Genomic DNA, 22048 nt, shown 5'->3' with positions numbered 1-22048 from the left:
CAACGTCAGTCTGTTCTGATTGACAAAACAGCATGATAACACTGATGGCAGTCTGTACCGCCTGACACAGCACAAAGACCACAACGTCAGTCTGTTCTGATTGACGTAACAGCCGGATCTCACTGATGTCAGTCTGTACCGACTGACGCAGCACAAGGCACCGATTTCCATCTGTTTCAACAGACACAACACCACGACAGCACCAACGTTGGTCCGTTCTGATTGACGTCACAGCACGTCAGCGCCAACAGCAGTCCGTGCTGACTGACATGACACCGGGAGAGACCGACGTCAGCCCTTAATGACCCACATCAGCCCTTAATTGACCCACATCAGCCCTTAATGACCGCCGTAATGGTGCTTGGTGTGGAAGGGTCCTTAAAGATGGCAGATCCAAGGCCGTGCTCCCCGCTCCCGCGCTTCTCGGGGCGGTGACGCCGGGTTCTTCCCCCCCCTTCCTTTGAATAAAGATTATTTTCGTATATTTTAACCCAAATCTTCTATTTTGTTGTGAGGTTCGGGGCCCTTTAAGAGCCACGCCCGCCCGGCTCAAGCCCCGCCCCTCTGCCCGCCCCCTCGTCACCCAACGGCGCCTCAGCCAATCACCGCGCAGCCGGTGTACGCGCGGGGCGCATGCGCACCGCTCCTGCTCTACGCCGGACTGACCACGGTCGGCGCCCGTAGCGCGTGACGTCATTTGTGCGCGCCGCGCTGTGACGTCATAACCGCGCGCCGCTACCGGGCGTGAGACAAGCGGGGATGCAGCGGGCGGCGTGGGTGAGCGGCGGGGCCGGGCGGATAGGCGGAGCCTGGGGGGGTCCTGGGGTTTGTGGCGGGGGGGGGGATCACGGGGCCTCGCAGGGCCCTTCCTCCCACAAAACCGGGGCCCTCCGGGAGCTCCCCGCGCTGCTTCTCCCGCTCCCGGGGCCTGCTGAGGCCTACGCGGCCTGCCTGAGCCTCACGGGCCTTTAATCCCCCCCCCTTCAGGTCGGGTTGCGGCCCACCCTGCGGTGGTTCCGCGCCGCCCCCCCGGCGTTGGCTGCAGACAAACCGGCGCTGCTGAAGCTGCGGAAGAGCACCGGGCTGCCGTTCGTGAAGTGTCAGGAGGCGCTGCGGCAGTGCGAGGGGGACGTGGGGAAGGTGGGGGGCGAACGGAAAGGGGGGGAGGGTGGGGTTGGGGGGGGGCGAAGGGGTTGGGGGGGTGGGGTTTGGAGGGGGTGGGGCTGGGAAGAGGGGGGTGTGGGGGAGTGGGGGGCTGGTGGGAGCTGGAAAAGGGGAGGAAGGGGGGAGGGGTGGGATTTGGGGAGGGGGGTGGGGGGGGAACAGGAAGAACCCAAAGGAAATGGGGTGGGGAGGATGGGGGGGGTAAGGGCTGGGAAAAGGGGGGGTTCCCCAAAAAGTGGGGAAATGGGGGGGCTGGTGGCAGCTGGAAGAGGGGAGGATGGGGGGTGGGAGAAGGGGGGATGGAGATTGGGGGGAGGGGGGTTGGGGGGCGAAAAGGAAACGGGGAGGGGAGGGAGGGGGGCTGAAGAACCGGGGAGGTCTGGTGGGAGATGGAAAAGGGGAAAATGGGGGGTGGGGTTGGGGGCACTGAGGGGGTTGAGTGGGGATGGGATTTAGGGGAGCTGGGGGGGGGCAGGAAAGTGGGGAGGGATGGTTTGGGATAACAGTGGGTGGGAGGGGGCTGGGAAGGGCTTGGATGAGGATTTGGGGAACCCAAAGGGAACAGGGAGGGTAAGGTGGGTAGGAGGGGGGCTGAGGGGAGGGGGCTGAGGAATGGGGGGGGGTGGGGGCAGCTGGAAAAGGGGAAAATGGGGGGGGGGGGACTGGGGATTTGGGGGGGCTGAAGGGATTGAGTGAGTGGGATTTGGGGAGCTGGGGGGGGTAAGAAGGGGGGGATTCAAACGAAACAGGAAGGGTTGAAAAAGGCAGTGGTTGGGGGGGGGTGGGGCAGCTGGATTTGGGGAGGATGAGGGTTGGGGGGGGGGCTTGGGGGCTGGGACAGGAAGGAGAAGCCAAAAGAAAAAAGGGGGAAAGGTTGGTTGGGGATAAGAGTGGGTGGGAGGGGGCTGGGGGGGGGGAGCTGGGATGGATGGGGGAAGGGAGGAGGATGGGGGGGGGGCTGGTGGCATCTGGAAGAAGGAAGGGGGGGAGGGCTGGGATTTTAGGGGGGGGGATGGAGATGGGGGTTGGGGGGGGGACAGGATTTGGGGGACTTGAAGGAAACAGGGAGGGGAGGGAGGATTGGGGATAAGAGTGGGGGGGGGGGTTGAGGAACTTGGGGAGGTTTGATGGCAGGGATTGGGGGGTGGGATTTGGGGGGGCTGAAGAAATTGGGGGTGGGATTTGGGGGGGGGGCTGGGGGAGGGGACAGAAAGGGGAACCCAAAGGGAAAGAGTGGGGAGGGAGAGCTGGGGGGTAACAGTGGGTGGGAGGGGGGGTGGCAGGGGGCTGTGGGAAATTTAGGCTCCCTAGAAAGGAGGGCAGCCCCCCCCTCTCCCCCAGCTGCGTTTTCCCTCCGGTTTGCTGCTGCCCCCCCCTAATTTTGTGCCCCCCCAGGCCGAGGCGTGGCTGTTGGCGCGGGCGCAGGAGGAGGGCTGGCGGCGCGCGGAGCGGCTGCGGGAGCGACGGGCAAAGGAGGGGCTGCTGGGGGCCCTGCAGAGCGGGCACTGCGCCGTGCTGGTCGAGGTGGGTCTGGGGGAGGGCAGGGGGGGTGGCACGGAGCTGTTATTGAGCCCCCCCCCCAAAAAAAATCCAATCCCACAGGTGAACTGCGAGACCGACTTCGTGGCGCGCAACGCTGCCTTCCAGCGGTTGGTTTGTGACGCCGCCATGGCTGCCATGGGGCACTGCCACAGCACGGCCCCCCCCGCCTCCTGCATGAAGGTGGGCGCTGCGTCACCCTGTCGCTGTCACCCCACTGGGGGGTGGGACGGGGTGGCACTCAGCCCCCCCCCCCATCTGCCCCCCTCCCACCTTTTTGTCCCCGCAGCGTTTCCTGAGCGCCGCGGAGCTCTCGCAGCTGCGGATGGAACCCGGGGGGGCTCTGCTCAGTGAGCGCCTCGCGCTGACCATCGGTGAGAAGGCTTGCTGTGTGTCCCCCCCCGTGTCCCCTCTGTGCCCCCCCTGTGTCCCCGTAGCACCGCATCCCTCCCACCCCAAACTTCAGCAGTGTCAGCTCTGTCCCCTATGACCCCAAACCCTGGCAGTGTCCCCTCTGTGTCCCCTCCATTCCTTATGGTGCTGTGTCCTTCTCACCCCAACCTCTGGCAGCATCACAGCGTCACAGAATGGTTGGGTTGGGAGGAGCTCAAGGATCACGAAGCTCCAACCCCACAAAGCCACCAACCTCCACGTTTCACAGCAGCCCAGGCTGCCCAGGGCCCCATCCAACCTGGCCTCCAACACCTCAGGGATGGACGGGGCATCCACAGCCTCTCTGGGCAGCTGTTCCAGCACCTCACCGCTCTCACAGCAAACAACTTCCCCTGACATCCAGCTGAAATCCGCCCTCCCTCAACTCCAGCCATTTCCCCTCGTCCTGCACTTCTCTCCCCTTCCCAAGAGCTGACTCCCCTCCTGTCTGCAGGCTCCCTTGAGGTGCTGAAGGCTGCAATGATTCACCCCGCAGCTTCTTTTCTGCAGGCTGAACGAGCCCAGCTCCCTCAGCCTGTCCTCATAGGGAGGTGCTGCAGCCCTGCTCATCTTCGTGGCTCCTCTGGCCCCTCTCCAGCAGCTCCCTGTCTTTCTGTCAGTGTCCCCTTTGTGTCCCTTTGTCCCCTCCATTCCTCGTGGCACTGTGTCCTTCTCACTCCAATCTGTGGCAGTGTCCCCTCTGTGTCCCCCCCACCCCAAACTCTCAACGTCCCCTCTGTGTCCCCACATCGCTGTGTCCCCATCTCCCCAGTCTGTGGCTCTGTGTCCCCATCGCTCAGCTCTGGCATTGTCCCCTCTGTGTCCCCTCACCCCAAACCCTCTCAGTTGTCCCCCATGCCCCCAATCTCCCCCCATCACCCAAAGTTGTCCCCTCCTTTCCCCATGGCACTGCGTCCCCATGCCCCCAATCTCTGTGTTTGCCTCCCCTGTGCCCCCCATCTGCATCCCCACGACCCCAAACTCTTCCTGTGTCCCCTCTGTGTCCCCATGACCCCAATCTCTGTGTGTGTCCCCTCCATGTCCCCACATCTGTGTCCCCCTGACCCCCGACTCTCTCTGTGTCCCCCCCATGTCCCCCACATCCCTGTGTCCCCACCTCCCCAGTCTGTGGCTCTGTGTCCCCATCACTCAGCTCTGGCATTGTCCCCTCTGTGTCCCCCCATCACCCCAAAGGTGTCCCCTCCTTTCCCCATGGCACTGTGTCCCCATGCCCCCAATCTCTGTGTTTGCCCCCTCCGTGTCCCCCCATGTGTCCCCCTGACCCCCAACTCTCTCAATGTCCCCTCCATGTCCCCCACATCCCTGTGTCCCCACCTCCCCAGTCTGTGGCTCTGTGTCCCCATCGCTCAGTCTGGCATTGTCCCCTTTGTGTCCCCTCACCCCAAACCCTCTCAGTTGTCCCCCATGCCCCCAATCTCCCCCCATCACCCAAAGGTGTCCCCTCCTTTCCCCGTGGCTCTGTGTCCCCATCGCCTCAACCTCTGTGTGTGTCCCCTCTGTGTCCCCACATCTGTGTCCCCCTGACCCCCAACTCTCTCTGTGTCCCCCCCATGTCCCCCACATCCCTGTGTCCCCACCTCCCCAGTCTGTAGCTCTGTGTCCCCATCGCTCAGCTCTGGCATTGTCCCCTCTGTGTTCCCCCATCACCCAAAGTTGTCCCCTCCTTTCCCCATGGCACTGCGTCCCCAAGCCCCCAATCTCTGTGTTTGCCCCCCCCGCGCCCCCCATCTGCGTCCCCACGACCCCCAACTCTCAGTTTCCCCCCCACATCCCCACGTTTCCCCCCCAGGCTCCATGGGTGAGAAGATGGAGCTGCGCCGCGCCGCGTTCCTGGCCGTGCCCCCCGACTGCTTCATCGCTTCCTACACCCACGGACCGCCCCCCGGCGACCCCCCCCCGCCCCACACGGCTCTGGGTCGCTATGGGGCGCTGGTGGCCTGCAGGGTGACGCAGCGGGGGCTCAGCCCCGATCCCACGGCGGTGGGCAGGAAGGTGGCGCAGCACGTGGTGGGAATGGCTCCGCTCAGTGTGGGCGGCGATGGGGACGGGATGGGGGGCGAGAGGGGGGGGAGGAGGAGGAGGAGGATGGGGAGGAAGAGGAGACGCGGCTGTTGGCGCAGAGCTTCGTGCTGCAGCCGTCGCTGACGGTCGCGGAGTTCCTGCGGTCCCACGGGGTGACGGTGCTCGATTTCGTGCGGTTCCGGTGCGGGGAGGAGGAGCGGGGCTGAGGGGGGGGAAGGGGGTGATGTGTGGGGCTGAGGGGCTGTGGGGGGCGGAGGGGATGGAGGTGTGGGGCTGAACGGGGTGGAGGTGGAGGGCTGAGAGGGACGGGGGGGTGGGAAGAGAGCTGTGGGGCTGAGAGGAGTGGAGCTGTGGGGCTGAGAGGAGTGGAGCTGTGGGGCTGAGGGGGATGGAGTTGTGGGGCTGAAAGGAACGGGGAAATGGAGCTGTGGGGCTGAAGAGGGTGGAGGGGATGGAGCTGTGGGGCTGAGATCAGCACTGAGGATGAGGGGGTGGAGCTGTGGGGCTGAGGAGCGGGGGAATGGAGCTGTGGGGCTGAGAGGGGCAGAGCTGTGGGGCTGAGAAGGGCAGGGAAACGGAGCCGTGGGGCTGAAGGGGGTGGAGGGGATGGAGGTGTGGGGCTGAGAGGCACGGGGGAATGGGAAGAGAGCTGTGGGGCTGAGGAGCGGGGGAATGGAGCTGTAGGGGGTGGAGAGGGGCAGAGCTGTGGGGCTGAAAGGAATGGGGAAACGGAACCGTGGGGCTGAAGAGGGTGGAGGGGATGGAGGTGTGGGGCTGAGATGAGTGGAGCTGTGGGGCTGAGATCAGCACTGAGGATGAGGGGATGGAGCTGTGGGGCTGAGAGGGGCGGAGCTGTGGGGCTGAGGGGGATGGGGGGATGGGAAGAGAGCTGTGGGGCTGAGAGGAGTGGAGCTGTGGGGCTGAGAGCAGAGCTGAGGCTGAGGGGGTGGAGCTGTGGGGCTGAGGAGTGGGGGAATGGAGCTGTGGGGGGCTGAGAGGATGGAGCTGTGGGGCTGAGAGGGGATGGAGGTGTGGGGCTGAAAGGAATGGGGAAACGGAGCTGTGGGGCTGAAGAGTGACGGGGGGATGGGAAGAGAGCTGTGGGGCTGAGATCTGAGCTGAGGCTGAGGGGGTGGAGCTGTGGGGCTGAGGAGGATGGAGGTGTGGGGCTGAAGGGGGGTGGAGGGGATGGAGCTGTGGGGCTGAGAGGGGCAGAGCTGTGGGGCTGAGGGGGATGGAGTTGTGGGGCTGAAAGGAACGGGGAAACGGAGCCGTGGGGCTGAAGAGGGTGGAGGGGATGGAGCTGTGGGGCTGAGGAGCAGGGGAATGGAGCTGTGGGGGGCTGAGAGGAGTGGAGCTGTGGGGCTGAGAGGGGCGGAGCTGTGGGGCTGAGGGGGATGGAGTTGTGGGGCTGAAGAGGATGGATGGAGGTGTGGGGCTGAAGGGGGGTGGAGGGGATGGAGGTGTGGGGCTGAGAGGGATGGGAAGAGAGTTGTGGGGCTGAGAGGAGTGGAGCTGTGGGGCTGAGGAGCGGGGAAATGGAGCTGTGGGGGCTGAGAGGGATGGAGTTGTGGGGCTGAGATGAGTGGAGCTGTGGGGCTGAGGGGGATGGATGGAGGTGTGGGGCTGAAGGGGGGTGGAGGGGATGGAGCTGTGGGGCTGAGAGGGGCAGAGCTATGGGGCTGAGGGGGATGGAGTTGTGGGGCTGAGAGGGATGGGGGGATGGGAAGAGAGCTGTGGGGCTGAGGAGCAGGGAAATGGAGCTGTGGGGGGCTGAAAGGGGCAGAGCTGTGGGGCTGAAAGGAACGGGGAAACGGAGCTGTGGGGCTGAAGGGGGTGGAGGGGATGGAGCTGTGGGGCTGAGATCAGCACTGAGGATGAGGGGGTGGAGCTGTGGGGCTGAGGAGCAGGGGAATGGAGCTGTGGGGGGCTGAGAGGATGGAGCTGTGGGGCTGAGAGGGGCGGAGCTGTGGGGCTGAGGGGGATGGAGTTGTGGGGCTGAAAGGAACGGGGAAATGGAGCTGTGGGGCTGAAGAGGGTGGAGGGGATGGAGGTGTGGGGCTGAGAGGGGCAGAGCTGTGGGGCTGAGGGGGATGGGGGGATGGGAAGAGAGCTGTGGGGCTGAGAGGAGTGGAGCTGTGGGGCTGAGGAGCAGGGAAATGGAGCTGTGGGGGGCTGAGAGGGGCAGAGCTGTGGGGCTGAAAGGAATGGGGAAACGGAGCTGTGGGGCTGAAGGGGGTGGAGGGGATGGAGCTGTGGGGCTGAGATCAGCACTGAGGATGAGGGGGTGGAGCTGTGGGGCTGAAGAGGATGGAGGTGTGGGGCTGAGGTCGGAGCTGAGGCTGAAGGAGTGGAGCTGTGGGGCTGAAGGGGGGTGGAGGGGATGCAGGTGTGGGGCTGAGGGGGATGGGAAGAGAGCTGTGGGGCTGAGAGGAGTGGAGCTGTGGGGCTGAGCAGTGGGGGAATGGAGCTGTGGGGGGCTGAGAGGGGCAGAGCTGTGGGGCTGAGAGGGATGGAGTTGTGGGGCTGAGATGAGTGGAGCTGTGGGGCTGGGATCGGAGCTGAGGCTGAGGGGGTGGAGCTGTGGGGCTGAGCAGTGGGGGAATGGAGCTGTGGGGGGCTGAAGGGGTCGGGGGGGGGGTGGAGTTGAGGGGGTGGGGGGGAGGATGGAGCTGTGGGGCTGAGGCTGAATGGGGGTTTGGAGCTGGGGGGCAGATGGGGCGCTGGGGGTGAGGCTGTGAGCCCCCCCCCCACGGGGTGAAGGAATAAAGCAGTGCCGGGGGGGGGGGGGGGTTGCGTTCCCCCCTGCGTGGCTGTGACCCCCCCCCAAATTCCGCCTCCCCCCCCCCACCCAATGCAGCCCGCGTTCACTCATCGTTTTCTGCTCAGTTCTTTAATGCCAGCCCCGCCCCCCCCCCCCAAAAAAACCGCCCCTCCCCTTCTTCCTCCCCCCCCCCCACTTTGGGGGTCGGGGCTCAGAACCCCCCCCCCCCCAGTGTGGCCTTTGGGGGGGGGTGGGGGGTTGGTTGGGTCCTTCCTGAGCTGCTGCTGGGTGATGCTTTGGGGGGGGGGGGCACATTTGGGGACCTCAGTGTTAATGTCCCATGGCTGGGGGGGGGGTTCCACCCCCCCGTGTGGGGCTGAGGGGAGGGGGGGTAGATTTCTGCCCCATAGATCCCCACCCTATGGGCCCCACCCCATAGATCTCCACCCCATAGATCCCCGCCCTATGGGTCCCGCCCCATAGATTATCCTATAGGTCCCCACCCCATAGGTCCCCACCCCATAGATCCCCACCCTATGGGCCCCACCCCATAGGTCCCCACCCCATAGATCCCCACCCTATGGGCCCCACCCCATAGATCTCCACCCCATAGGCCCCCACCCTATAGATTCCCACCCCATGGATCTCCACCCCATAGATCCCCGCCCTATAGATCCCTACTCCATAGATCACCCTGTAGGTCCCGCCCCATAGATCTCCACCCCATAGGGCCCACCCCATAGATCTCCACCCTATAGGTCCCGCCCCATAGATCCCCGCCCCATAGATTCTCACCCCATAGATCACCCTATAGGTCCCGCCCCATAGATCTCCACCCCATAAGTCCCCGCCCCATAGGTCCTCGCCCCATAGATCCCCACCCTATGGGTCCCCACCCTATAGATCCCCACCCTATAGATTCACACCCCATAGATCTCCACCCTATAGGTCCCGCCCCATAGATCCCCACCCCCTAGATCTCCATGCTATAGGTCCCCACCCTATAGATCTGCACCCCATAGGTCCCACCCCATAGATCTCCATCCTATAGGTTCCACCCTATAGATCCCCACCCCATAGATCTCCACCCCATAGATCTCCACCCTATAGGTCCTGCCCCATAGATCTCCACCCCATGGCGCTGAACACGTGGGCACCAAAAGCTGCGGGTTGGCAGCAGACTTAATGAGAAATTTAACGAGTGCAGCGCTGTAATTAGAGACCGAACAGAAGGACCCCAGCGTGGTAATTAACCAAGAGTGAAACGAACCAAAGGAAGCCAAATTAATTGGGAGAGGAACGACTGCGGGGACTGGGGACACGTTGGGGACACACTGAGGATATGTTGGGGACACAGTGGGGACAGGTTGGGGACAGGTTGATGATAATTGGGGACATATTGAGGACACAGTGGGGACACAGTGGGGACATGATGATAATTGGGGACATGCTGAGGAAACAATGGGGACACAGTGGGGACACATTGGGGACACATCAGTAACACATGTGGGACATGTTGGGGACCAAACAGGGACACACTGAGGACAGGTTGGGGACACGTTGAGGACACAATGGGGACACATTGGGGACAGGTTGGGGACCCATCAGTAACACATGTGGGACAGGTTGGGGACACAGCAGGGACACATTGGGGATATGTTCAGGACGTGCTGGGGACACGTTGGGGACACATCGAGGACACGCTGGGGACACAACAGGGACACATTGGGGACTCATCAGGAACACGCTGGGGACACACTGATGATGCACTGGGGACACATTGGGGACATGTTGGGGACACAGTGGGGACACATGGGGGAACACATGCAGGACATGTTGGGGACACAATGGGGACACACTGGTGATGCACTGGGGACACATTGGGCACATGTTGGGGACACAATGGGGATCCATCAGGGACACAGTGGGGATGTGTTGGGGACACACAGAGGACACATTGGGGACACATCAGGAACACATGGGGGACATGTTGGGGACACAATGGGGACACACTGATGATGCTCTGGGGACGTGTTGGGGACACATTGAGGACACACAGGGGACACATAGGGGGCACAATGGGAACGTGCTGGGGATCCATCAGGGACACAATGGGGACACAGTGGGGACATGTAGGGGACACAGTGGGGACATGTTCGGGATCCATCAGGGACACATTGGGGACATGTTGGGGACACATCAAGGACACAATGGGGACAAATGGGGGATGTGTTGGGGACACAGTGGGGACACATTGATGATGCACTGGGGACGTGTTGGGGACACACCAGGGACACACTGAGGACAAACAGGGGACATGTAGGGGACATGCTGGGGATCCATCAGGGACACATTGGGGACATGTTGGGGACACAATGGGGACACACTGATGATGCACTGGGGACACATCGAGGACACACTGGGGACACAACAGGGACACATGGGGGACATGTTGGGGACACACAGAGGACACAGTGAGGATATGCTGGGGACACACCAGGGACACATTGCAGACACATTGGGGACATGTTGGGGACACACAGAGGACGTGATGGGGACACATTGGGGATGTGGTTGGGGACATGTTGGGGACACAATGGGGACACACTGATGATGCACTGGGGACACATAGGGGACATCATGGGGACATGCTGGGGATCCATCAGGGACACACTGGGGATGTGTTGGGGACACTCTGAGGACACAATGGGGACACATGGGGGACATGTTGGGGACATGCTGGGGATCCATCAGGGACTCATCAGGGACATGTTGGGGACACACCAAGGACACAATGGGGACACACTGGGAACACATTGAGGACGTGTTGGGGACACAATGGGGACATGTTGGGGACATGCTGGGGATGTGTTGGGGACACACTAAGGATATGTTGGGGACACAATGGGGACACATTGATGATGCACTGGGGACATGTTGGGGACACATTGGGGACACACTGAGGCACACAGGGGACACGTAGGGGACACAATGGGGACATGTTGGGGATCCATCGGGGACACACTGGGGATGTGTTGGGGACACACCAAGGACACATTGGGGACATGTTGGGGACACACAAGAGGACACACTGGGGACACACTAAGGATATGTTGGGGACACGTTGGGGACACATTGAGAATGCGATGGGGACACGTTGGGGACACACTGGGGACACTGGGGCCATGTTCAGGACACGTTGGGGACATTGGGGACCCATCAGGGACACATTGCAGATTGTTGAGGACGTGTTGGGGACACTTGGGGACACTTGGGGACACGCCAGTCCAGCGCCATCCTGCTTTTGTTACAGTGCCACCCCGCTGTTATTCTGGTGCCACCGCAGTGCCACCCCAATGTCATCATGCTGCCACCCCAATGTCCTCCCAGTGCCACCCCGCTGTAATTCTGGTGCCATCCTGGTGCCATCGCAGTGCCACTGTGGTGCCACCCCAGTGCCATCCTAATGTCATCATGGTGCCATCCCAATGCCATCCCTGTGTTACCCTGGCGCCATTTTGATCCCATTTTGGTGCCATTTTTGTGCCATCCCAGTTCCATCCCAAAGCCATTGTGGTGCCACCCCATTGCCATCCTAATGTCATTGTGGTGCCACCCCATTGCCATCCTAATGTCATCATGGTGCCACCCCAATGCCATCCTAATGTCATCATGGTGCCACCCCAATGCCATCCTTGTGTTATTCTGGCCCCACTTTGATGCCACCCCAGTTCCATCCCATTGCCATTCTGGTGCCATCCCAATACCACCCCAATGCCATCCCAGTTTTGTCCCAGTGCCATTGTGGTGCCACCCCAATGCCATCCCAATGCCACCCCTGTGTCATTCTGGTGCCATCCCAGTTCCATCCCAATTCCACCCCAGTTCCATCCCAACACCATTCTGGTGCCATCCCAGTGCCACCCCTGTGTTATTCTGGTCCCATTTTGGTGCCATCCCAATGCCATCCCAATTCCACCCCACTTCCATCCCAACACCATTCTGGTGCCATCCCAGTGCCACCCCTGTGCCATTTTGGTGCCATCCCAGTTCCATCCCATCCCAGTGCCACCCCAATGCCATCCCTGTGTTATTCTGGTGCCATTCTGGTGCCATTTTGGTACCATCCCAATGCCACTCCTGTGTGATTCTGGTGCCATCCCAGTACCATCCCAATACCATCCCAGTTCCCTCCCAGTGCCATTGTGGTTCCATCCCAGTGCCACCCCTGTGTTATTCTGGTCCCATTCTGGTCCCATTCCGATTCCATCCCATCGCCATTGTGGTGCCACCCCAATGCCACCCCTTTGTTATTCTGGTGCCATCCCAGTTCCATCCCAATTCCACCCCAGTTCCATCCCAACACCATTCTGGTGCCATCCCAGTGCCACCCCTGTGTTATTCTGGTCCCATTTTGGTGCCATTCTGGTGCCATCCCAATGCCACCCCAGTTCCATCCCAACACCATTCTGGTTCCATCCCATCCATCTGTGTCATTCTGGTGCCATTCTGGTGCCATCCCAATACCACCCCAGTTCCATCCCAGTGCCACCCCTGTGTCATTCTGGTCCCATTTTGGTGCCATCCCAATGCCATCCCAGTTCCATCCAAACACCATTCTGGTGCCATCCCAGTTCCATCCCATTGCCATTCTGGTGCCATCCCAGTTCCATCCCATCGCCATTCTGGTGCCATCCCAATACCACCCCAATGCCATCCCTGTGTTATTCTGGTGCCATTTTGGTACCATCCCAATGCCACTCCTGTGTGATTCTGGTGCCATCCCAGTACCATCCCAATACCATCCCAGTTCCCTCCCACTGCCATTCTGGTTCCATCCCAGCGCCACCCCTGTGTCATTCTGGTGCCATTCTGGTGCCATCCCAGTTCCATCCCAATACCATCCCAGTTCCCTCCCAGTGCCATTCTGGTTCCATCCCAGTGCCACCCCTGTGTCATTCTGGTGCCATTCCGGTTCCATCCCAGTTCCATCCCATCGCCATTGTGGTGCCATCCCAATGCCACTCCTGTGTGATTCTGGTGCCATCCCATTTCCATCCCAATTCCATCCCAACACCATTGTGGTGCCATCCCAGTGCCACCCCTGTGTTATTCTGGTGCCATCCCAGTTCCATCCCAATTCCACCCCAGTTCCATCCCAACACCATTCTGGTGCCATCCCAGTGCCACCCCTGTGTTATTCTGATCCCATTCTGGTCCCATTTTGGTGCCATCCCAATGCCATCCCTGTGTTATTGTGATGTCATTCTGGTGCCATCCCAGTACCATCCCAATGCCATCCCAGTTCCATCCCAACACCATTCTGGTTCCATCCCAGTGCCACCCCTGTGTCATTCTGGTGCCATTCTGGTGCCATCCCAATACCATCCCAATGCCATCCCAGTTCCATCCCAACACCATTCTGGTGCCATCCCAGTGCCACCCCTGTGTTATTCTGGTCCCATTTTGGTGCCATTCTGGTGCCATCCCAATGCCACCCCAGTTCCATCCCAACACCATTCTGGTTCCATCCCATCCATCTGTGTCATTCTGGTGCCATTGTGGTGCCATCCCAGTTCCATCCCATCGCCATTGTGGTGCCATCCCAATACCACCCCAGTTCCATCCCAGTGCCACCCCTGTGTCATTCTGGTGCCATTTTGGTGCCATTTTGGTGCCATTCCGGTTCCATCCCAACGCCGCTGTGCTTCCATCCCGGTTCCACGCCAGCTCCTGGCGGTGCCGCCCCATGTCCAGCTGCCATCCCACCATCACCGCGTCACCGCCGCGTCCACGCCGACGTTGTTGAGGAGGAAGAGCTCCGGGCGCGCGGCGAAGGCCCAGCAGCGCTGTGGGGCGAAGGGGAGACCATCAGCACCGCCCCGAAAAGTGCGACCAGAGCAGCAGCGGCACCGTGCTGTGCCCCCTACCCCCAAATCCGGGTGTGTGAGTGTGAGTGTGAGTGTGTGTGTGTGTGTTGTCACACCCAACGTAGCACTGCTGCACCCAGTGCAGCGTTATCACACCCTACACGGTGTTATCACATTCAACACGGTGTTATCACACCCAACGTGTTGTTATCACACCCAACACGGTGTTATCACACTCAGTGTGCTGTTGTCACACCCAACGTAACACTGTTACACCCGGTGCAGTGTTGTCACACCCTACACGGTGTTATCACATTCAACACGGTGTTATCACACCCAACGTGTTGTTGTCACACCCAACATGGTGTTGTCACACTCAACGTAGCACTGTTACACCCGGCACAGTTGTCACACCCAACGTGGTGTTATCACACTCAGTGTGGTGTTGTCACACCCAACGTAGCACTGTTACACCCAGTGCAGTGTTGTCACACCCTACATGGTGTTATCACATTCAACACGGTGTTATCACACCCATCGTGTTGTTGTCACACCTGACACGGTGTTATCACACCCAGTGTGGTGTTGTCACACTCAACGTAGCACTGTTACACCCGGCGCAGTGTTGTTGTCACACCCAACGTTGTCACACCCAACGTAACACTGTTACACCCAGTGCAGTGTTATCACACTCAACACGGTGTTATCACACCCAACGTGTTGTTATCACACCCAGTGTAGCTCTGTTACACCCAGTGCAGTGTTGTTATCACACCCAACGTGTTGTTGTCACACTCAACATGGTGTTATCACACCCAACATGGTGTTATCACACTCAGTGTGGTGTTGTCACACCCAGTGTAGCTCTGTTACACCAGTGCAGTGTTGTCACACCCAATGCAGTGTTGTTATCACACCCAACACAGTGTTATCACACTCAACACGGTGTTATCACACCCACCATGTCATTGTCACACCCACTGTAGCACTATTACACCCAGTGCAGTGTCACTGTCACACCCAACATGATGTTATCACACCCGATGTAGCACTGTTACACCCAATGCATTGTTGTTATCACACCCAATGCTGTGTTATCACACCCACTGTAGCACTATTACACCCAGTGCAGCGTCGTTGTCACACCCAACATGATGTTATCACACCCAGTGTAGCACTGTTACACCCAACACAGCATTATTACAGCCGATGCAACGTTGTCACACCCAACACAGCGCTGTCACACCCAACCTGGTGTTGTCACACCCCATGTAGCACTGTTACAATCAATGCAGTGTCGATACACTCGGTGTGGCACTGTTACACCCAACACGGCGCTGTTACCCTCAGTGTAGTGTTCTTACACCCAACCTGGTGTTGTCACACCCAGCAGTGCTGTCACACCCAACATAGCATGATTACAGCTGATGTAACATTGTCACACCCAACGCAGCGTTGTCACACCCCATGTAGCACTGTTACACCCAACACGGCGTTGTCACACTCAACGTAGCGTTGTCACACCCGACACGGTGTTGTCACAGCTGAGGCAGTGTTGTTACACACAATGTAGGATTGTCACACCTGACACAGTGTTGTCACACCCAACACAGCACTGTTACACCCAACGCAGTGCTGTTACACTCAGTATAGTTTTGCCACACCCAACACGGTGTTGTTACACCCAGCACAGCATTGTTACACCCAACACGATGTTGTCACACCCAGTGTAGCACTGCTACACCCAATACAGTATTGTTGTTACACCCAAAGAAGTGTTGTTACACCCAGCACAGTGTTGTCACACCCAACATAGCATTGTCACACCCAATGGGTTGTTGTCAACCCCAATGTAGCACTGTTACACCCAACATGGTGTTTTCACCCCCAACATAGCATTGTTACACTCAGTGTAGCATTGTCACACCCAACATAGCACTGTTACACCCAACACTGTGTTGTTACACTCAATGTAGCATTGTTACACCCAACATAGTGTCATCACACCCAACACAGTGTTGTTACACCCAAAGAAGTGTTGTCACACCCAGCACAGTGTTGTCACACCCAGCACAGTGTTGTTACACCCAGCACAGTGTTGTCACACCCAACATAACATTGTCACACCCAATGGGTTGCTGTCAACCCCAATGTAGCACTGTTACACCCAACGTGGTGTTTTCACCCCCAACATAGCATTGTTACACTCAGTGTAGCATTGTCACACCCAACAAAGCACTGTTACACCCAACACTGTGTTGTTACACTCAATGTAGCACTGTTACACTCAACATGGTGTCATCACACCCAAAGCAGTGTTGTCACACCCAAAGAAGTGTTGTCACACCCAGCACAGTGTTGTCACACCCAGCACAGTGTTGTCACACCCAACATAGCATTGTCACACTTAATATGTTATCAACCCCAATGTAGCACTGTTACACTCAATGTGTTTTCACCCCCAACACAGCATTGTTACACTCAGTGTAGCATTGTTACACCCAACATAGTGTCATCACACCCAACACAGTGTTGTCACACCCAAAGAAGTGTTGTTACACCCAGCACAGTGTTGTCACACCCAACATAGCATTGTCACACCCAATGGGTTGCTGTCAACCCCAATGTGGCACTGTTACACTCAATGTGTTTTCACACCCAACACAGCGTTGTAACACTCAATGTAGCACTGTTACACCCAACATGGTGTCATCACACCCAACATGGCGTTGTCACACCTGAGGCACCACTGTTACACCCCATGTAGGACTGTCAGACAACGGCACAGCGTTGTCACACCTGACACAGCGTTGTCACAGCCAATGTAGTGTTGTCACACCTGCGTTGTCACACCCAACGCAGTGTTGTTACACCCACCATGGCGTTGTCACACCCAGCAGTGCCATTACACTCAGTGTAGCACTGGAACACCCGACACAGCAGTGTTGTCACAGTGTTGTCACATTGCCACACCTGACACAGTGCCATCACACCCCGTGCAGCGTTGTCACACGCCATGTCGCGTTGATACACCCCAGGTAGGATTGTCACACCCAACACAACACTGTTACACCCAAAGTCTTGTTGTCACACCCAACATGGTGTTTTCCCACCCAACACACCCGACGCAGCACTTACACACCCAATGGAGGTTTGTTACAGTGTTGTTACACACAATTTACACCCAATGCACCACTGTTACACCCAGCGCGGTGTTGCCACACCCAACGTAGCACCGTCACACCCAATGTAGTGTTGTCACCCCACAGACAGCATTGTCACCCCCGACACGGTGTTGTCACACCCAATACAGCGTCATCAAACCCAACACAGCACCGCTACACCCGACACAGTGTCACAGTGTCACACCTGGTGCAGCACTGTTACACCCAGTGGAGGTTTGTCACACCCAACACAGCGTCGTTACATTCAACGCAGCACAGTTACACCAAACATGGTGATATTACACCCAACGTTGCACTGTTACACCCAACGTAGTGTCCTTACACCCAACGGAGCACTGCTACACCCGGTGTAGTGTTGTCACACCCACCGTGGCATTGTTACACCCACCGTGCCATTGTTACACCCAACATGGTGTCCTTACACCCAACATGGCATTGTCACACCCAACACGGCATTGTCACACCCAACATGGCATTGTCACACCCAACATGGCATTGTCACACCCAGCACAGTGTCCTTACACCCAACACAGCATTGTTACACCCAGTGTAGTGTTGTCACACCCAACATGGCATTGTCACACCCAACACGGTGTCCTTACACCCAACATGGCATTGTTACACCCAAAATGGCATTGTTACACCCAACATGGTGTCATTACACCCAACGTGGCATTGTTACACCCAACGTGGTGTCCTTACACCCAACACGGCATTGTTACACCCGTCATAGTGTTGTCACACCCAACACAGTGCCACTCCACCCGGTGTAGTGTTGTCACACCCAGTGTTGTAGCCCTGTCACACCCAAACGAGTGTTGTCACCCCCGACGTCACGTTTCCACACCCACTGTAGCACTGCCACACCCGGCATAGTTTTGCCACACCCAAGACAGTGTTGTCACACCCCACGTAGCACTGTCACCCCCAACGTAACACAGTTACACCCACACAGTGCTGTCACACCTGACACAGTGTAATCACACCCAAGGTAGCACTGTTACATCTGATGTAGTGTTGTCACACCCGACGCAGTGTTGTCACACCCGATGCAAACTCATTACACCCAAACGAGTGTTGTTAGAACCAACGCAGTGTTGTCACACCCGACGTAGCATCGTTACACTCGACGCGGTGTTGTCACACCTGACACAGTGTTGTCACACCCGACGCAGTGTTGTCACACCCGACGCAGTGTTGTCACACCCGACGCAGCATCCTTACACCCGATGGAGCGTTGTTACACCCAACACAGTGCTGTCACACCTGCTGTCACACCCAACACAGCGTTGGTACACCTGAGGTAGCGTTGTCACACCTGATGGAGTGCTGTCACACCCAGTGAGGCAGCGTTGACACACCCGACATGGCACTATCACACCTGATGGAGTGTTGTTACACCTGACGCAGCACTGTCACAGCCCACGTAGTGTTGTCACACTCAGCGTAGTGTTGTCACACTCAGCGTAGTGTTGTCACACCTGATGTAGGATCGTTACACCCGATGGAGCGTTGTCACACCCGACATAGCACTGTCACAGCCCACGTAGTGTTGTCACACCCGATGCAGCGTTGTCACACTCAACGTAGTGTTGTTGTTGTCACACTCAATGTAGTGTTGTTGTTGTCACACCCAGTGTAGTGTTGTTGTCGTCACACCCGACCTCACGTTGTCACAACCAACGCAGCGTCGTCACCCCGCCGTGTCGGCGCCACACAGCAGTGCCACAGTTCAGTGTCACACGTTGGTGTGTGTGCAAATATTGTCACGTTGGTGGTGATCAGTGCCCGGGGAGGGCGCGCACACACACACACACACACAGGGGCACACACATACATGGACACCTGGACACACACACACACACGAGGGGTGTTACACACACACGGGTTGGGGATGCACACACCCAGGGATGTACACACATGAGGATACACGCACATACACACACACACAGGGATTGTGCACACACATGGACACACACGGGGGGGTGTACACACTCAGGAACGTACACACACACGGGGATACACACACATGAACACACACACACACACACACTCAGGAATGTACACGCATGATGACACACACAGAGGGGGAACACACATGGTTGGACACACACACGGGGGCACACACACATGGGGGCACACACACACAGGGATGCAGACACACACAGATGCACACACACACGGGGGGACCACACACACACAGGGATACGCACACACACACAGCTCACACACACACACACACACGGATGCACACACACATGGGGGCACAAACACACTCTCACAGGGATGCACACACACACACAGATGCACACACACACTCACAGGGATGCACACACACAGGGGCACACACACACACACACAGATGCACACACACACACAGGGATGCACACACACGCACACACAAGGATGCACACACACACACAGGGATGTGCATACGTGGGGACACACAGGGATGCGCACACACACAGCTCACACACACACACAGATGCACACACACACACACAGGGGCACAAACACACACACACAAGGATGCACACACACACACACACAGGGATGTGCATACACGGGGACACCCAGGATGCACACACACACAGCTCACACACACGCACACACGCGGGGTGTGACACACTCGCACACGCGCGTGCGCTACTTGCTGTTGTGCTGCGGGCTGTGCTCGGGCAGCAGGCTGCGAGTGACGCTTACCGTGGCTCCGCAGGACAGCGCCGAGGCGCCCAGCGCGATCAGACACAGCCAGGTCTGCAACCACAGCGGGACGGAGCCTCACATCCTTCCTGCCCCACATCTCCTCCTTCCTGCCCCACATCTGTTCCTCCCTGCCCCACGTCTGCTCCTCCCTGCCCCACATCTGCCCCTTCCTGCCCCACGTCTGCCCCTTCCTGACCCGCATCTGCTTCTTCCTGCCCCACATGTTGTTTCCTGCCCCACATCTGCTCCTTCCTGCCCCACATCTGCCCCTTCCTGCCCCACATCTGCCCCTTCCTGCCCCGCATCTGCTCCTTCCTGCCCCACATGTGCCCTTCCTGCCCCACATCTGCTCCTTCCTGCCCCACATCTGCCCCTCCCTGCCCCACGTCTGCCCCTTCCTGCCCCATGTGCCCCTTCCTCCCCCACATGTGCCCATTCCTGCCCCACATCTGCTCCTCCCTGCCCCACATCTGCTCCTCCCTGCCCCACATCTGCTCCTTCCTGCCCCACATGTTGTTTCCTGCCCCACGTCTGCTCCTTCCTGCCCCACGTCTGCCCCTTCCTGACCCGCATCTGCTTCTTCCTGCCCCACATATGCCCTTTCTGCCCCACGTCTGCCCCTTCCTGCCCCACCTCTGCTCCTTCCTGCCCCACATGTTGTTTCCTGCCCCACATCTGCTCCTTTCTGCCCCACGTGTTCCTTTCTGCCCCACATCTGCCCTTCCTGCCCCACGTCTGCCCCTTCCTGCCCCACATGTTGTTTCCTGCCCCACATCTGCTCCTTCCTGCCCCACGTCTGCCCCTTCCTGCCCCACATGTTGTTTCCTGCCCCACATCTGCTCCTTCCTGCCCCACGTCTGCCCCTTCCTGCCCCACATGTTGTTTCCTGCCCCATGTCTGCCCCTTCCTGCCCCACGTCTGCCCCTTCCTGCCCCACGTCTGCTCCTCCCTACCCCATGTGTTGTTTCCTGCCCCACATGTTGTTTCCTGCCCCACGTCTGCCCCTTCCTGCCCCACATCTGCTTCTTCCTGCCCCCTGTGCTCCTTCCTGCCCCACATGTTGTTTCCTGCCCCACATCTGCTCCTTCCTGCCCCACACGTGCCCTTTCTGCCCCCTGTGCTCCTCCCTGCCCCACATCTGCTCCTTCCTGCCCCACACGTGCCCTTCCTGCCCCATGTGCTCCTTCCTGCCCCACATGCGCCCCTTCCTGCCCCACGTGTGCTCCTTCCTGCCCCACATCTCCTTCCTGCCCCATATGTCGGTTCCTGCCCCCCCCCCCCCATGTTGGTCCTGCCCCCCATGTGCTGCTTTCTGCACCCCATCTGGTTTCCTCTGGGCTGCTTCCTGCCCCCCATGTTGATTCCTGCCCCCCATCTTGGTTCCTGCCCCCCACGCTCTGGACGGGCGCTGCAGCCCAGATCCCTTCTCCCCACTGCGGGCGCAGTTTTGGCGGTGCCTCCAAGTGACCCCAAAGGAGGGGGAGCCACCGAACGCCGTGGGGCAGAGCGAGGGCCATGGCAGAGCTCAGGGCCTGGGGGGGTCCGGGAGGTGGCCGGAGGGGGGGGGGGGCAGCCCAGGGCTGCGAGGGCTCTTCCAGCAAACCGGCCTGTGGTTCTCTGACCTTCAAGGACCCTTCCGCCCAATCATCCTTGCTTCCATGACCTTCAAGCTCCCTTCCGACCCACACATTAGATGACCTTTCAGGACCCTTCCGTCCCAACCACCCCTCTGCTCTAAAAGCTTTAAGGACCCCCCCAACCCACCCACCCCATGGTTCTTTGACCTTTCAGGACCCTCTCACCCCAACCACCCCATGGCTCTACAATCTTTCAGGACCCTCCCAACCCAACCATCCTGTAGATTTATGATATTGAAAGACCTTTCCATCCCAACCACTCCATGGCTCTATGACCTTTCAGGACCCTCCCAAACCAACCCAACCCAACCCAACCACCCCATGGCTCTTTGAACTTTCAGGACCCTCCCAACCCAACCCAACCACCCCATGGCTCTTTGAACTTTCAGGACCCTCCCAACCCAACCCCTTATGGCTCTCCAACCTTTCAGGACCCTCCCAACCCAACCCAACCACCCCATGGCTCTCCGACCTTTCAAGACCCCTCCTAACCCAAACACCCCATGGCTCTTTGACCTTTCAGGACCCTCCCAACCCAACCACCCCATGGCTCTCCGACCTTTCAGGACCCTCCCAACCCAACCCAACCCAACCACCCCATGGCTCTCCGACCTTTCAGGACCCTCCCAACCCAACCCAACCCAACCACTCTGTGGCTCTCCAACCTTTCAGGACTCTCCCAACCCAACCCAACCACCCCATGGCTCT

At 59.0% G+C, this 22048-nt stretch overlaps 2 protein-coding genes across 7 annotated transcripts in view; one reads left to right on the top strand and one right to left on the bottom strand.

Annotated features, from left to right (window-relative positions):
* Positions 1-648: 648 nt before the first annotated feature.
* TSFM (Ts translation elongation factor, mitochondrial) lies at positions 649-5400 on the top strand. Its single transcript, XM_090128408.1, has 6 exons — positions 649-777; positions 988-1140; positions 2560-2688; positions 2767-2886; positions 2993-3077; positions 4946-5400. Exons 1-6 carry the CDS (start codon positions 760-762, stop codon positions 5299-5301), a joined length of 861 nt encoding a protein of 286 aa, XP_089984534.1. The 5' UTR covers positions 649-759; the 3' UTR covers positions 5302-5400.
* Positions 5401-10655: 5255 nt separating this feature from the next.
* The window catches only part of SLC11A2 (solute carrier family 11 member 2), a 40487-nt gene continuing 29094 nt past the window's right edge, over positions 10656-22048 (bottom strand). For 5 of the 6 annotated variants that reach the window (XM_090128387.1, XM_090128388.1, XM_090128390.1 and 2 more), the window contains 2 exons: positions 19701-19754; positions 10656-13791 (listed from right to left, as the gene is read on the bottom strand). In XM_090128387.1, the coding sequence (XP_089984513.1) occupies positions 13714-13791; positions 19701-19754 (132 nt within the window). In that variant the 3' untranslated portion in view covers positions 10656-13713. Of the gene's footprint in view, positions 13792-15382; positions 19755-22048 lie in introns of those variants that run through there. The other variant, XM_090128389.1, reaches the window with a different exon arrangement.

Source organism: Phasianus colchicus, chromosome 33 (assembly GCF_987193195.1).
Source record: "Phasianus colchicus chromosome 33, bPhaCol1.hap1.1, whole genome shotgun sequence".
Taxonomy (NCBI): domain Eukaryota; kingdom Metazoa; phylum Chordata; class Aves; order Galliformes; family Phasianidae; genus Phasianus; species Phasianus colchicus.
The sequence above is the reverse complement of the archived record's forward strand: the minus strand, read 5'-3'. Positions and strand labels throughout refer to the sequence as shown.